At 38.0% G+C, this 15,372-nt stretch overlaps 1 protein-coding gene across 6 annotated transcripts in view; it reads left to right on the top strand.

The window, feature by feature from the left end:
• The window catches only part of PROX1 (prospero homeobox 1), a 52,810-nt gene extending 39,187 nt beyond the window's left edge, over positions 1-13,623 (top strand). For 4 of the 6 annotated variants that reach the window (XM_063792117.1, XM_063792123.1, XM_063792130.1 and 1 more), the window contains one exon: positions 8,026-13,623. In XM_063792117.1, coding sequence (XP_063648187.1) covers positions 8,026-8,214 — 189 coding nt within the window. In that variant the 3' untranslated portion in view covers positions 8,215-13,623. The remainder of the gene's footprint in view (positions 1-8,025) is intronic. The other 2 variants (XM_063792136.1, XM_063792135.1) reach the window with 1 other exon arrangement.
• The last annotated feature ends 1,749 nt before the right edge of the window (positions 13,624-15,372 follow it).

Raw genomic sequence — 15,372 nt, 5'->3', positions numbered from 1 at the left:
TTTAAAGTATGTTTATCCAGCTTTGTAGTAGGAACAAGCAGACTGTTTGAAGGCCACATACTTTTCAAACCCTGGTTGCAACACGTCTGCCCCGTTTTGAAACTGTCTTTATCTAGCCGAGAAAACGAAAATCTATTTGACAAAGTGGCACTCTGGCCAGTTTATCTTGCAATATGGCTTTAGCTCACTGAGTCTATTGATTTCCTTAAATTAATGTTTACAGAATGCTACTGAATTTTGCTCAACAGAACATTGTTCTTTCGAAGCTTTATATATATATAAAAAAGAGATACAGACTGTTATTGCCATGTGTTCCTTTGTTTAGACCAAGGAAACATAGTTTTTAGGTTTTTTTTTTCTTAAGACAGCCTTGAACTATAGCCACTTCCTACAAGCATTTACTTTTCACATATTTAAACAGCAAAACATGTAACTAGAAAGTGGGCCCAAACTGCATGGGTATTAGACGAATCTAATCCTCAGTGTTCCTGAAAGCTGAATGCCACCTGGAGCATCAGAGGGAGAAAGACTTTAGTCCTAAGCCCAGATGTTGCTGGAGAACCTTCCTCTGCCTCATTTGGGGTAACTCAGCAGGCACCCGAAAGCAACTTCACAGCCAGTGCTCCTGGATCCTGCTAGTTTTTCCAAACACAAGCATCCTAATAAAATTCAAACACCATTTAGCTGTTTGGGAACTCTAAATATAACATCTTGCCCTTTGACCACGGTGCTCAGTGTTCAATACACAAAACCTAATCTCTAAAGATGATTTTAAAACTGACCTTCCCAGAGAAGTACACGTATCCATTCAGCTACGAACAGTGCAGAAAACAGGATTTTGACTCATAATTATGAAATGGCCAAAATAAAACTTAGGGAACACAAAGCAACTTTTCTCAACTGGTTGACTCAGCCAACAAACTCACCCAAGCGAACCTCCTCAGAGCACCTCTCAAAACGATGCTTTGCAGACATTTATTAATCACAGTGAATGCTTCCCAGGAATTAGGGCTCCTCTTTAAAGTCTCAAACTTGTAAACCACCTTATATTTGGATGATATTTTATGCTTCCCAAAGTGCATTCATGTTTGCTTTTCCATTTGATCCTCCCCTGGAATGAGAGGGCACTGGAATAGAATCTCAGGATTCACTGTGTATAGCATCCTGCACCATTCCTTCTCTTCTGGAGGGCCTGTTAGTCCCTGGCTGTACACACAGGATAAATGCATGCATGACTGCAAAGGGAGACCCTTAGTAACCGCATCTTGTGACCATATTTTACAGCTCCATGATTCCTCTTTTCAGCCTCTGGCAGGAGAGTTTAGTGTGAGTGAGACAGTGAAGAGAAGCAGCATAACGTATCTGTTCTTGCCTTTTCATCTGATAATCTCTATGAGGAGTTACTAAAGCATCTGAGTTTATCCATTTAAGTCCACTCTGTCTGCAGTGTAAGTCCCCAGCTTGTGCCACTGCTGTCAGGAGATGGGTCTCTCCTTGATCAATATTTACTTAACAAACAGCAGGGATGGGAGAGTTTGTTTAGAGGAATCATGTGCACACTAGGGTGAATGAATGCTCGGGAAAGTACTTCAACTATTTGTCTCCTTCCCTAAGATTTTTGTGTACGTGTGTGTGCACACACGTGTGCAGATGCCCATTCTCTTTTTAACTTCTCCAAAGACACTTCGAAGTCATCTAGAAAAATACCTCGCTATGTATGATTGGTACATCATCATTATACCATTAAAGAACTCATGATGCAGATTCAGTTTTTCTAACCCAGCAAAGTTTGATTCTTCTTTTGTGCTTTTATATAGAGCACAAAAGAGACTCTTAGGATAAACTAAATGCACAAGCATCTACCTTTGACCCCTTTCAGATGAGTGGAAGGGAAGAAAATACGGATGGAAACAATAAAAGCAGTTTGACAAGGCAGCTCTTCACTATGTATTTTTGATGGCATTACCTATATATTTTTAAAGGCCCACAGGGACAAAAAGTAACTTTCTCCAATTTTTCAGAGCTGCTTCAGCATTAGATACATTTAACTCTACTACTGTATATGAATTCCACGGTGTGAAAATTGAGAGAGCACTGTTCTTTCGAGTTCCCTGAAACAATTGCTTGAAGGCTCAAGTCAGCCTCTTGAATGCAGTTGACTTGGAGGCATCTGGGGCTAGATCGAGGGGTTTTGTTTCTGGGTGTGGGGAGAGGCTGGGGGGTGGCTGGGGAGTTATTTATTTATTTGATTTTGTGAATCGGAGTTGTAAAAGCCATCTGAAATATTCATGCAGAATAGTCTGAGAAGCCCGTTTCTGTTTTATTTACCGCACAGTAGAACAGCCACAGCGGATTAGTTCTACAATACCCGTAACAAAAGCCCAACAGCTGATGCATGTGATGTTAGGAGGTGACAAAACAGTTAAAGTATGCTGCTGGCTACAGGCAAGCAGTCAGCAGATGCAGACAAAAGGGTTTGTGACAAGAATAACTCTCTCTCCAAGGCGAGCAGTGAAGAGTATCCAAAATACCAGTACCCTTTTCTCCTTGACATTGTCTTCTTACAGTCAGCATTTTATTGCCCTTTTATAGTATAAAAAAAAAATGGAGGAGGAAGAAGAAGGAAAACCCACACACAAACTAATTCACCAAAATACTAGGCAGGATTGTAGTTTCCCATTCGCTAGCCATGCCTGCCAGTACACGTGTCCTTTTCCATTTCTCCATCGAAGTAAGTTTGAAAAAAAATTAGCTTAAAAGATCAACTATAAAGATGATTTCCCTTGAAAAGTTTGTAATCTATTGATAGGCTTGATAGGCCATTGGAGCCTTTGGTTATGGGTTGGGGGGTGGGTGGCCAGGGAAAGAAGTCGATGCCTGGTTTGTTTTCTGTCCATTTCAGTGAAGATCATCTCAGTGATGAAATGAGGCCAGAGGGCCAATTTTTAAAGGGGATTGAGGAGGGAGGAGTGTCCGTGGAGAACTGAGCAAGGGGCAAGGTTTAGGTCCCCCGCAAGAGGCTGATGAATGAGCTTACGGACGGTTCAGAGGTGTGAAAAATCAGCTTCTCTGTCTCCAGAAAATAGGAGAGGCTGTCTTCTTTTTAACCTTTGTAATTCCCCTTCTATTCTCTGTGACATTCATTCAGCTGCCAAGAGCGTTTGGCAAGGTTTGGGCCAGCGAGCACACTTCCAGTGACCGCTAACCTTGGTATGTCCTGACACTTATGATGAGTATCTGCAGGACACAGAAGGCAGGCAGCCTGCTATGTCAGGCTTTTATTATGTACTGCAGAGGCTAGGGACAGTCAGTTTAATAAAACAAATCATCCTTGAAGGTAAAGCAACTGGGAAGAGGAGGAAGACAGGAGAAAAATGTGTCTTTGCCACTCATTCCGATGGAAAAAAAAAGAACAGCAAAACAACCACCCACCCAACACACCGTGTGTGTGTGTGTGTGTGTGTGTGTGTGTGCACGCACGCACGCACACACACGCAACCCAGCTGTGGACTGGGCAGACTTGACAACCTCCTCTCATTTTCCGCATTTCATGGAAGCCCAGAAGGCTCTTGTTTGCTCTGAGGAGACTCAAGTCTGTGATGAAATTGGTAGAAGCTGATAGCCAACCCCCTTCAAATTTATGCATATCTTCAAGTACCTCATTACTTTATATTCTCCTCCAAATATCAAGGCAAGACTATCTGGGGTGACGTTCCTATATTGGGATGCCTTTTTATCAAAACAAAGTTTCCACTCTCCTCTCCTGAGGAACGCTGGGCAAAGCAGCTCCCACAATAGCCTCAGAGTTCCAGCCAAAGACTTTGGAAGCCTTTTGTTTTTTCCCTGTGGCATGTCCAAAGGCAGGGCCTTCTCCCCTCCTCCGCCCGCCCTCCCCAGCCGCCTGCATTGTCTTGCATTCCAGTGACTTGATTGACTGTTACCACCTGATGCTGAGGAGATACTCTAGGGTTCATTCTGCAGATTGTTGGGTTCTATTAAAAGAAACCTAGATAAGGGATTACTTGTCACTAAGGGATTTTCTGCAGATGTTTATTGGTGATTGGAAAGCCATTAGGTGTGAAGAGGTGCAGAAAAATATGGACAACATCATTCTGATAAGACTGATTTCTAAGATGCTCCCACAAAACATCAGAAAGTACCCCCTATTATTCTGTTAAATGGAGCTGGGTGTTTTCAAGCAGAGGTAAAGGTCTCTTTTTCCATGGGTGATGTTTCTATGTGTGGATGAAATTCACTGGAACCCTCTCAGAAGGTCAGTTGCTACCCAAAAGTGTACCTCTGGGAGCCACCAAACACATGAGTTGCTCCAGTAGTTCAGTATCTCATTACAACTTTCTTTTGTCCAGTCCAGTCCATTGCATGAGTATCACCTCAAAGTAAGCACTATATTAACTAATCATTTTATTTGTTCACAAAGAATTCATTTCTTCCCACATATAAACCAATAACCAAAGTCTCCTCCAGGGCATCTTTTATACCATTTCCATTTATTTTGAAGTTACTAGCTTCTCTGTGGTTTTTCAAGATTACAGAGGCACAGCTTTTCAAGGTTTTGGTGCCTCATATAAATAGTAGAAATTGCTGAAAAAGCATTAAAAGGGAGCCAGCATCGTTTAATGCAAAGACACCTTACCTCACAGTAATCTCTTCATCTCATCATTTCTTCATCTCATACAATCTCATGCTTTCTTCATCTATAAAGTGATGATTTCTGAGATCTATTCCAACTCTTTGAATTCTACCTTACTTTACCATTATTTTAAACTTCTTTTTTTTTTATTTTTGAGATGGGGTCTCACTGTCACCCAGGCTGTAGTGCAATGGTGCAACCTCAGCTCACTGCAACCTCCACCACCTGGGCTCAAGCCATCCTCTCACCTCCACCTCCCAGTAGCTGGGACCACAGGCACGTGCCACCACACCCAGCTAATTTTTTGCATTTTTGGTAGAGACGGGGTTTCATCATGTTGCTCAGGCTGAAGCTTCCCTTTATTAAGTATTGTTAAACTATTAATTAACTGCCACTCTAGAACAATATGGAGTAAAGCAGAAGGCAAGATCTCACTATGAGCTATTTACCAAATAACTTTGCAAAAGATACTCTGCTGAGGCTCCTTATCTAGAGACACCTTATGATGAGGTAATTGAAAGTACATAAAAGTAGATAAAAAGTTAAACAGCATCAAGACACAAATGCAAAAGATGATAAAGGATAGCCTATGATTGCCACCACAAGAAAGGAATATTTAAAACAGGTTAAAACCCACTAAAAACCATTAACAAGCATGACAAACTATAAAAATGATGAAGAGGAGACTGCATACAACCCCCAAAGAAGTTGCCTTGTTCTCATGCAAATCCTACAACTACACTTCCCTCCCTCCCCTGGTGCTGATGTTCTAGATGTACCTCTTCTCTCTCCTCTGACAATCTTGAACAATGCCTGCCCTTCCCCTGTCCCTGGTTCCCCAGACCTCCTGTGCAGTTCTTGGTGTGGGCAGGGCTTCCGGCCTTCTCTGGCTTCTCTGGGGCAGCTGCCCACACCTTCACCCCTCAAAGCTCTCTGCCATGTCATGCTGCATCCCTGAGTGCTCAAGGAACATAGAATTTCACTGAGGCTGTATTGCCGCTGGCTGATGAAACCACCCTTCTTGAAACGTTTATTTTAATAAATGCCTATAATTGGCCAGACGCAGTGGCTCACACCTGTAATCTCAGCACTTTGGGAGGCCAAGACAGGCAGATCACCTGAGGTTGGGAGTTGGAGACCAGCCTGGCCAACATGGTGAAACCCCATCTCTACTGAAAATACAAAAGTTAGCCAGGCGTGATGGCACTTGCCTGTAATCTCAGCTACTCAGGAGGCTAAGGCAGGACAGTCTCATGAACCCAGGAGGCAGAGGTTGCAGTGAGCCAGGATCATGCCACTGCACTCCAGCCTGGGTGACAGAGCAAAACTCCATCTCAAATAAATAAATTAATAAATGCCTATGATTATGTTTCTGTAGCATTTGGCTAACAGCTCCCAATCCAAGGAGTGAGAGTGGGCAAGTTGCACCGCTTCACTGTTCTCCAGCCACATTCCCTCCCTCAATGATGCTCATTTGATAGAATGTGGAGGATTATCTTTGGGGGTGGAGGTGACTGTGCTAAAAAAGATTGCTTCATGAATTTTTATTTGTATAATGTGAGTGGGAGGGCTAAGCTCTCCTCCAACAAATACTCATGTATACAAGAAATTTGGGAGGAAATCACCCAAAGGCCTGTAGAAAATCCACATGAATTCTCAGAGAGAATGGCCCTTGAGGTGTATGGGTTTGCACAGTCATGGCGGACAAGGCGGCACTTTGAAGGATTTTCCAGGCAACACTGGGAAATATGTCCTAAGAAATGGGCCAGTGTGAAAGTCTTTAGGAGGGTCTGCTAAAAATGTAAGCTTAAGACTGATTGGCCCCAAAAGGAGTCCCTTTCATTTTTTCTGCAGAGTTATTACATTTCTTTATAAACAACAATTAACTTGCCATAGGGAACAATGAACTTCTTTGTCCAATTTTAAACGTGAAAAACAGTGATGTCGGGTGATGATTCTGGTTTTCTTTACCAGTTACTACTATTGTTAAAAAGTACATTGCACCCAAGGCGGGAAGAAAGAGATGAAACATGTTCAACATTACACTACTTCCTTTTTACTTTGGTACGTGGCATGTCTGAACTTAGATGAAATGTCTTTCATCTCTTGTATATGTGTAGATAAATATGGCTACATGTACACCTATGATACGTTTATGTCCTCATATGTCTGCACTTAATGTAAAAATGAAACTTTACTGGTGTATAAGTACCCCACTAAAAGAAATCTACTAAGTGTCAATGTGTACTTGGAAAATCATGAGTTCATGGATTATTCTGTGATTCTTTTATGTTGGTGTGGGGATAGATAGACCATGCTGTACTATAAGTAACTTACAAAGAACACTAAATAAGTACATCAGTAGCTACTGCTTTCCTTAGTCAAGAGATCAGATTAATAAGTAATTAAGAGAACACACACACAACACACATACATATTAATTGCTGTGGAAGAAAAGCCTTAAGAAATTGGGGTTCTAAAATGAATATTTGGGGAATGTTTATTTTGGATGATAAGGACCTTGAGGAATTTCCTTACCCTCTCTGAGCCTCAGTTTTGTATTGTGTAACTGGGATAATAACACCCCTTAGAGAGATTGGGAGAACTGAATGACATAATTCACATTCAGTACATAAAACATAGCCTGGCAAGTAGTAAATTCTCAAAAAAAGTTAGTTTGTATTATTATTATCAGCTGAATAAATCACTCTCTTATGGAGCAATTCTAATCTCAAGGTTAAGTAGTTTCTGATGTAATATTTTAGGATCAGTTTTGTGACTTCATGTTAATATCATTATTTTACTCCTTTATGTATATAGAGTACTTTATATTGCAGATTAATATACAACTTAGCATCTGAGTCAACAATCCTCTGAGACAAACAGATAACTGAGATTTTAGAAGATTTTCTTCATTTAAAGCTTGGGTTTAATTTATAAAGAAGCCCAACTATTTGTTCTTCTATTTTGAGAACGTATTTTGTTTTCATAATGGCAATCAAAAGGAAATAGGATTCAAATTCTGAAAAAATAATTGGAGACTTTCTTCTGGATAGCACTTATTTAATAAAGTGAGGAATCCCAAAAGTCACATCCCATATTCCTATCCTAACATCCACAATGAAATCCTAGTTTTTCAATAGGTCTGCGTTGGATCTTTCATACACTCTTCTTAAAACAAAGCTGTCAACCCCACATCACAATGCTTCTATATATAATGACTTTACATTAAAAGAATAGAAGCCAGCCATTTTTAGAAAATGCAGGTGCCATGTAAGCCCCTTTCTGCAAGAATGATCTTAGCTCAGTTTCCTTGGAATAACTGTAGACTTGAAACTGAAAACTTTATTAATGCCATTGTCTCCTTGTATCAGCAGGTTCCAGAGAGATTCCTGGAAGTTGCTCAGATCACATTACGGGAGTTTTTCAATGCCATTATCGCAGGCAAAGATGTTGATCCTTCCTGGAAGAAGGCCATATACAAGGTCATCTGCAAGCTGGATAGTGAAGTCCCTGAGATTTTCAAATCCCCGAACTGCCTACAAGAGCTGCTTCATGAGTAGAAATTTCAACAACTCTTTTTGAATGTATGAAGAGTAGCAGTCCCCTTTGGATGTCCAAGTTATATGTGTCTAGATTTTGATTTCATATATATGTGTATGGGAGGCATGGATATGTTATGAAATCAGCTGGTAATTCCTCCTCATCACGTTTCTCTCATTTTCTTTTGTTTTCCATTGCAAGGGGATGGTTGTTTTCTTTCTGCCTTTAGTTTACTTTTGCCCAAGGCCCTTAACATTTGGACACTTAAAATAGGGTTAATTTTCAGGGAAAAAGAATGTTGGCGTGTGTAAAGTCTCTATTAGCAATGAAGGGAATTTGTTAACGATGCATCCACTTGATTGATGACTTATTGCAAATGGCGGTTGGCTGAGGAAAACCCATGACACAGCACAACTCTACAGACAGTGATGTGTCTCTTGTTTCTACTGCTAAGAAGGTCTGAAAATTTAATGAAACCACTTCATACATTTAAGTATTTTGTTTGGTTTGAACTCAATCAGTAGCTTTTCCTTACATGTTTAAAAATGATTCCAATGACAGATGAGCAGCTCACTTTTCCAAAGTACCCCAAAAGGCCAAATTAAAAAAGAAAAATAATCACTCTCAAGCCTTGTCTAAGAAAAGAGGCAAACTCTGAAAGTCGTACCAGTTTCTTCTGGAGGCAAAGCAATTTTGCACAAAACCAGCTCTCTCAAGATGAGACTAGAAATTCATACCTGGTCTTGTAGCCACCTCTCTAAACTTGAAAATAGGTTCTTCTTCATAAGTGAGCTTACATCATTCTTCATAAAGAAAAATCCTATAACTTGTTATCATTTTTGCTTCAGATACTAAAAGGCACTAAGTTTCCAATTTACGCTGCTCAACTTTGTTTATACGCTTAAAAGGATTCTGTTTACTTAAAAATTTTTTCCCCTAAAATACTATTTTCTGAATACTTCCTTCCAGTAAGGAATAAAGGAAAGCCCAACTTGGCCATAAAATTCTTGCCTACACTAGAAGTTTGTTGACAGCCATTAGCTGACTTGATCGTCATCTCCTAAGAGGAACACATATATTTTCACAAGCAATTCCACACTATCCTGATGGGTATGCAAAGTGGTGACAGTCTAACTCAGTGTTTCTTCATTTTAGGTATAACATTTTAAAGCAATTGATAATGCCTCTTCCAATTTAGAAGCTAGTATTGACCAAAATGTGAGAAGAGTGTATAGCATAGGAAAATTTGGGGTTAACCCAAAAGACACAATTCCAGCACACGTAAGAAAGCTAGCTGCTATTTTATGCTTTCTTCCATGGTTCTCCTCTTTTTTTTCCCTTTTATTTTTCCCTGTTTTTCAATGATGTACAGTGTTCCCTACTTGCATTGAAAAAAATCGTATGGCATTCACACTTTTTTTCTTAGGTGGGTTTTTGTGTCCAGATGCAGTAAGAATTCATTGTTCATCCTAAAACTGTTTTCCAGACCCCTCCTTCCCCTTAGGTAATTTGATATACACCTCCTAAAATGACACAGTAACAAATCTGGTATTTAGAACATATAGAACATAAATGCCATTTTTTAATTCAACTTTAATAAGAATTACATTTGACTTTGGAGAATACAGGTCTTGACCCATGTGACTGACTAGCTGACCCGATCGCTGTAATTTAACGTCATTTATAAATTCTGCTGATGGACAGGAATGTATGACCTCAATTATTGTCAGCACAAAGCCTTAAAACCTGCTGACTTTAAATTAAATGGTGCAGTCCTATGATGCCCTGCACCATCCAGGGGACTAACAGGGCCTCGCAGTGTAGACAGAGGGTGCAGCCACACGGGCTGGGGCACCAGCCACCTCACTCTGCACCCGCGGCCTCACACATCTCCCAGCTCACACTCTACTAATGCACAGAGTCATTAGATCCAATTTGTTATTTTTCTCACTTGCTTTAAAAAAAAGCAGTTTGGATAATCATGACATTGGAATAAAGTGGGAAGGAAAAATTCCATCAGCACAAAATAGGGAAGTAATCCCAACTTGTGGTCACACTTTTCTGACTGGCTTTGTTTTAAAAGAGGATGGCAGTCCTTGTTCGTGTCAGTGTGCCACTGGGTTTTTGCTGTTCCGTGTAATTCATATCAACTTTGTGTTGCCATTTGCAAGGTAAAAGGCAAAGCTGTAGTGTATTAACCTATGTAGACAATGCTAGATATCTTTTTGATCTGGGGCGAGTTCAATATTGATTCCAGACTTATTTGGATTTTTTTAGTATTATTTTCCCCTCCCTTTCTAATTTAAATAGACAAATTAAGCAAAAGTGTGTGTTCACAACCAAATGTTGATGCCCTTATCTACTGATAATATCCTCTCAATGTTCACTGAGGCATAGAAATTATTTCAGAGTAGAAATTGCAGCATGAGGATAAACTCACCTCTTTGTTCTGAAAATAGAACTTTATCACTATGCTTTCCGGTGGTTTTCCCTTTTACAATCGAAATCTTGTGCCTCCCAAGTGCATTGGAAAATGACAAAAGCCTGTCTCTCCAAATTCCTATTTAACAGTTTGATTTTTTTTTTTGAAATCACCATCTTTCAAATCTTAGCTCAACTCTCACCAAGTGAAAATTGGCTACTTGGGAGAAAGTTAACTTTCTATGGTGGGAGGGTGAGGATGAGGGACAGTTTACATAGGAAAAGAAAAAAAAAAGTCTAAAGTCCATGTTGAAAAACCACACTACCACTTATTTTCTGCTAACCCTAAATTATTTTTGCGTATACGCTTGAGGTTATAGTCTGTGCCTAGACCTAAAATGCACCAGCGGGGGGGATTTTAAAAAATCCTTCAAAATACCAGTTTTTTCCCAACAAGTACAATTGTTCTTGTGCCTTCTGTGGCTTTCGATTTCATCTTTTTGACTTTATTTCCAATTACTACAGCTGCAATAAACACTAGATTTTTTTTCTGGCTGTTTGACATAACGTTGATAGCTATGCATATTTTGTGTCTTTTTAAAACAAAGCGGGAGAATACGTTTTTGAAGAAGAGAATTTTTAGAACAGTTTGATACCGCAAATTATTTTTTCCTCAATTGTTTGAGCAGCATTCGAGTTTTGAAAATTCTTGTAGAAGCCAATTTTTTGTAACTGTGGTGCAAATCTTGTGTTTTCTTAGCCTAATGAAAAGTAGTATAGAAGCAATATTTCATACCATGTGCTATATATGTGTGCGCAGATGTGTGAACATAAAATCACATACACACATATACACACATGTAAAAATATACATATATATATATGCGTGTGAAGTGGAAAGCTTACCTTTTCCTATCTAGATTTAAGAACCTATTTTAGACATTTGTTATGTTTTGTGAAAAGAATGTTCTATTTGCAACAAAACATTTAATTCTTACTGTATCTCTGGCTGTTTAATGAGGACGTTTCACATTAAATGGTAAAACACGTGGAAGATGTTAGAATGTAGTAATTATTTAAGTAAACGTTCACCCACATATTCCTGAAGTTTGCTTTGTGCCTCCGAGTATTATTTAATTAAAGTGTTTTATGTTTGCAGAATCTTTGTTACTGTACTAGGGATGTGGGTGAATATCATTTAAAAAAATTTAAAACAACAAAAAAAAAAAGCAAAACAGAAACACTAAAGCAAGAGGGGAACTTTTATAAAGCAATGTAAATATTTAACCTCATGGCTGTCATTATGTAAGACATGAGATTTTAATAAATAACTACATTCTCACGACATCTGTTGAATTTACTAGGAACACTACAGTGACTGTATAGACAGTTGAAAGCATTCTTGAAAATCCTGCTCTCTCCTTTTAAAAGTTAACAATCTCTTTTATCAGATGTCAAGGGCAAGGGTAATGCAGTTTCTGTAAATTTATGAAATTTCTTTTTCTATGTACATGAAGACATTTAGTAAGTAACACCCCCCCTTCCCATGCGCGCATGTGCGCATATACACACACACACACACACACACACACACACAGTCATAAAGCTAATGATTTGGGGACTTTAAAAAATAGGATGTCCTCCAGGAACAATCATAAATTTATGAAAGAAAGAGTAGTTTACAGACTCCCCTGAAAGAAGCAGTGTATATGTGAAGACAGTGCAAAAATCTCTTTGCCATGTATATTATAGCGTATTCATTGGTGTGAATAGTACAAATGTTTCCTTCTGGTACAAACTCTGTGTTTGCAAATTTACAAGAAGCATTGTTTTCAAAAAGCTCCCCTTAAAAAATGTAACTGGTTTATATGAGTAAGCAGTTACCGTATTGCACTTAAATGTTATGTTGAAGGAAATGCAGTTTTGTTTTCTGTAGATCTGTTGGTTGTAAACCATCTATAAAACTAAAGCTAAAATGCTCATATTCAGAGCTGGGATCAAAACTGGTATTTAACCTTTGCATCTTCTTATAATTATCCTTCTAAGAATATAACAGAATGTGGAAGTGTCTGGACTTTGAGTCTTTTCAACTGAGCCCTCTCTCAAATCTGACACCCCCTCAAAATGCACAAATATAAGCAGAAAAGGCAAACAAGCTTACCTTCTTTTGTGAAAACGTATTCATTCTGTATTTTTCTAAATATTCAATTCCCCTAAAAATGGGGAGAAAATATTTTAAAATTGTATATTACCACTTCAAATTTAGAACTAAGAAAAAAATGTATTTGGGATTGGTCTCAGCACTACCTAGAAGAATCAAAGGTCATGGCTTCCCTCAATATTGTCCCAGCCATTTCTCATATGTATATAGTATAAACCGTGACAAAACACTGCCTTTATATTATTTAGCAATATGTTGTAAATAGCATTATTAAGCTCTTTTTTGTAATAAAGACCCTTTGATTTGAATATAGTACAATAACTGAACTGATAAAGTCAATTTTTGATTTTTGTTTGTTTTTTTTTAGCTAGAGGCAATTTCAATTGTGAATTTTTGTTGTTGTCTATTGTTCTGAAGACTTTGCATAATTTATTGGTTTAATTTATCCTAATTTATTTGATGAAGGTGTACAATTTTGTATTACCAAGGATGTACTGTAATATTAATTGATATGATAAACACAATGAGACTCCCTGTCCATATTAAAAAGAAAATAAAAAGGTGCAGTAGACAATTGATTTTAAAGGAAAAGTTAAAAAAATTAGTTTGGCAGCTACTAAATTTTAAAACAGGAAAAAAAAAAGTTGTTGTGGGGAGGGTGGGAAAGGGGTTTTACTTTGTGTGTTTTAAGCTTTTGTATACTCTCCAAACTTTTACCTTTTGCTTTGTACCACTTAAAGGATACAGTAGTCCAATTGCCTTGTGTGCCTTCCATCTCCTCTTAAACTGAATGTATGTGCAGTATATATGCAAGCTTGTGCAAAATAAAATATACATTACAAGCTCAGTGCCGTTTGATTTTCTTAAAGAAAGAGTGACTTTTAATTTTTGGACCTGTATCCAATTGTAGGACAGTAGGCTAGTTGTGCCAATAATGTCAAGTATGGAGATTTTCTTTCACTACAATTCTTCATTCTGTTAGCCTAACGTGCAACTCCTAGAAACAACCTTTTTTACTTTAGATGCTTGGAATAATTGCTTGGATTTCTCTCTCTGAAACATCTTTCAGGCTTAACTTTATTTAGCCCTGAAACTTAAAAAAAAAAAAAAAAAAAAGCTTTAGCTCAAAGTAATATTTTACTCTTAATTCAACAATTGTTAATGTTGAATGATTCTAAGAACAAGGAAAGATGTTCCCAAAAGTCACAGAATGGCAAATATATTACTTAAAATATGGGGATTTGGGGCTTGCACTGTTCTTACTCTGGATGAACTCAGAACTAAGTACTAATGTAAATTTTCAAAACCTTTCTAAAATGTTTCTCTTGACATGGCTGGCAGCATGTTCCATACTAAGAGCATTAGTTTTATGGCTATTGAAAATTTCTTTTTATCTATTTCACTTTGTTTTAAAATGATATCTCCTTTATTCTTAAATTAAGAACAAGAGGAACTAGCAGAAATCACCTGCTATTTGAGATTGACTCTATTATCCACCATTCACTGCAGCTGTACCTCACTTGTGTCTGTACATGCTGTTGCAGACTGACTCTTCATCATCTCTGATTTCTTCTTTTGCTTTCCCCTTAATGATGAAAACTTTATATTTTGACCCTGTTGACACAAGGGTGCCTGAGTCAATGCAATATTAAAACTTTGTTAAAGGATGATAGCATTTTTCCACTTTCAGCTCTTTTTTCTATCAATGCCACATATTTAAATTCTAGTCTTCCTAACTAAATTGTGCAAAAGCACATACTTAAATCCCTCTATGCCAAAATAGTTATTCCCTGATCGGAAAAAAAAAAAATTCCCTCCTTCCACTGTCTCTTCTTGGAAGAGAAAAGACATTTGCAGGAATGTAGTGACTCCTCCATCTTCTTGTACTTAACAGTTATCTGCTTTATGCCAGATTGGATAATTTCCATAGCCACCAAATCACTAACAGGTTACAGCAGGTAGGAGGTTTATTAAAAACATACCTTCAAGCCCTACTTTTGTGACTCTAAATCATCTGGCGTCATTAGTCTAGAATAAAATGCACCACCTTCAACACTGATCTGAGCCGTCATCATAAACCCTGTTCCACATGCATCTCAGTGTGACCAGTGCCCACTTTAGAGTTGAATGTATAAGCTTCTCAACCTCATAATAAAGAAAAGGTTGGTTTTATTCATTTTTATCTCCATTAATTTTTAAAAATTAATGTTTTTCTTCAAAAGCAAGGCTAAAAATCAGTACATATTTACAATTAATTTAATACATGCAGAGGTGAGACACAGATGCCCCTGAATAAAAGTCATAGAAATACATCAAATGTTTGTCATGTACTGCCAAATGCTGGGGTCTATGAACATTCCTGAATTTTAAAAGGCATAAAATATAAGAAAAGGGTGTACAAAGGAAAATGGCAGATACAATTTTAGAAAATAACACATACAATAACTAAGTAAATTTATGAAAGATTACAAAGAAATTGTGCTGTACTCCCTTACCAAAGATATAACCATGTAGTAGAGGGAGGCTTTACATTGGGATAAAAAGCTAAATAGTAGCTTTTGAAACTAAAGAAGTCATCAAGAGAGTATTGCTTTGG

Source organism: Pan troglodytes, chromosome 1 (assembly GCF_028858775.2).
Source record: "Pan troglodytes isolate AG18354 chromosome 1, NHGRI_mPanTro3-v2.0_pri, whole genome shotgun sequence".
Lineage (NCBI taxonomy): Eukaryota > Metazoa > Chordata > Mammalia > Primates > Hominidae > Pan > Pan troglodytes.
This window is presented reverse-complemented; position numbering and strand designations above follow the sequence as displayed.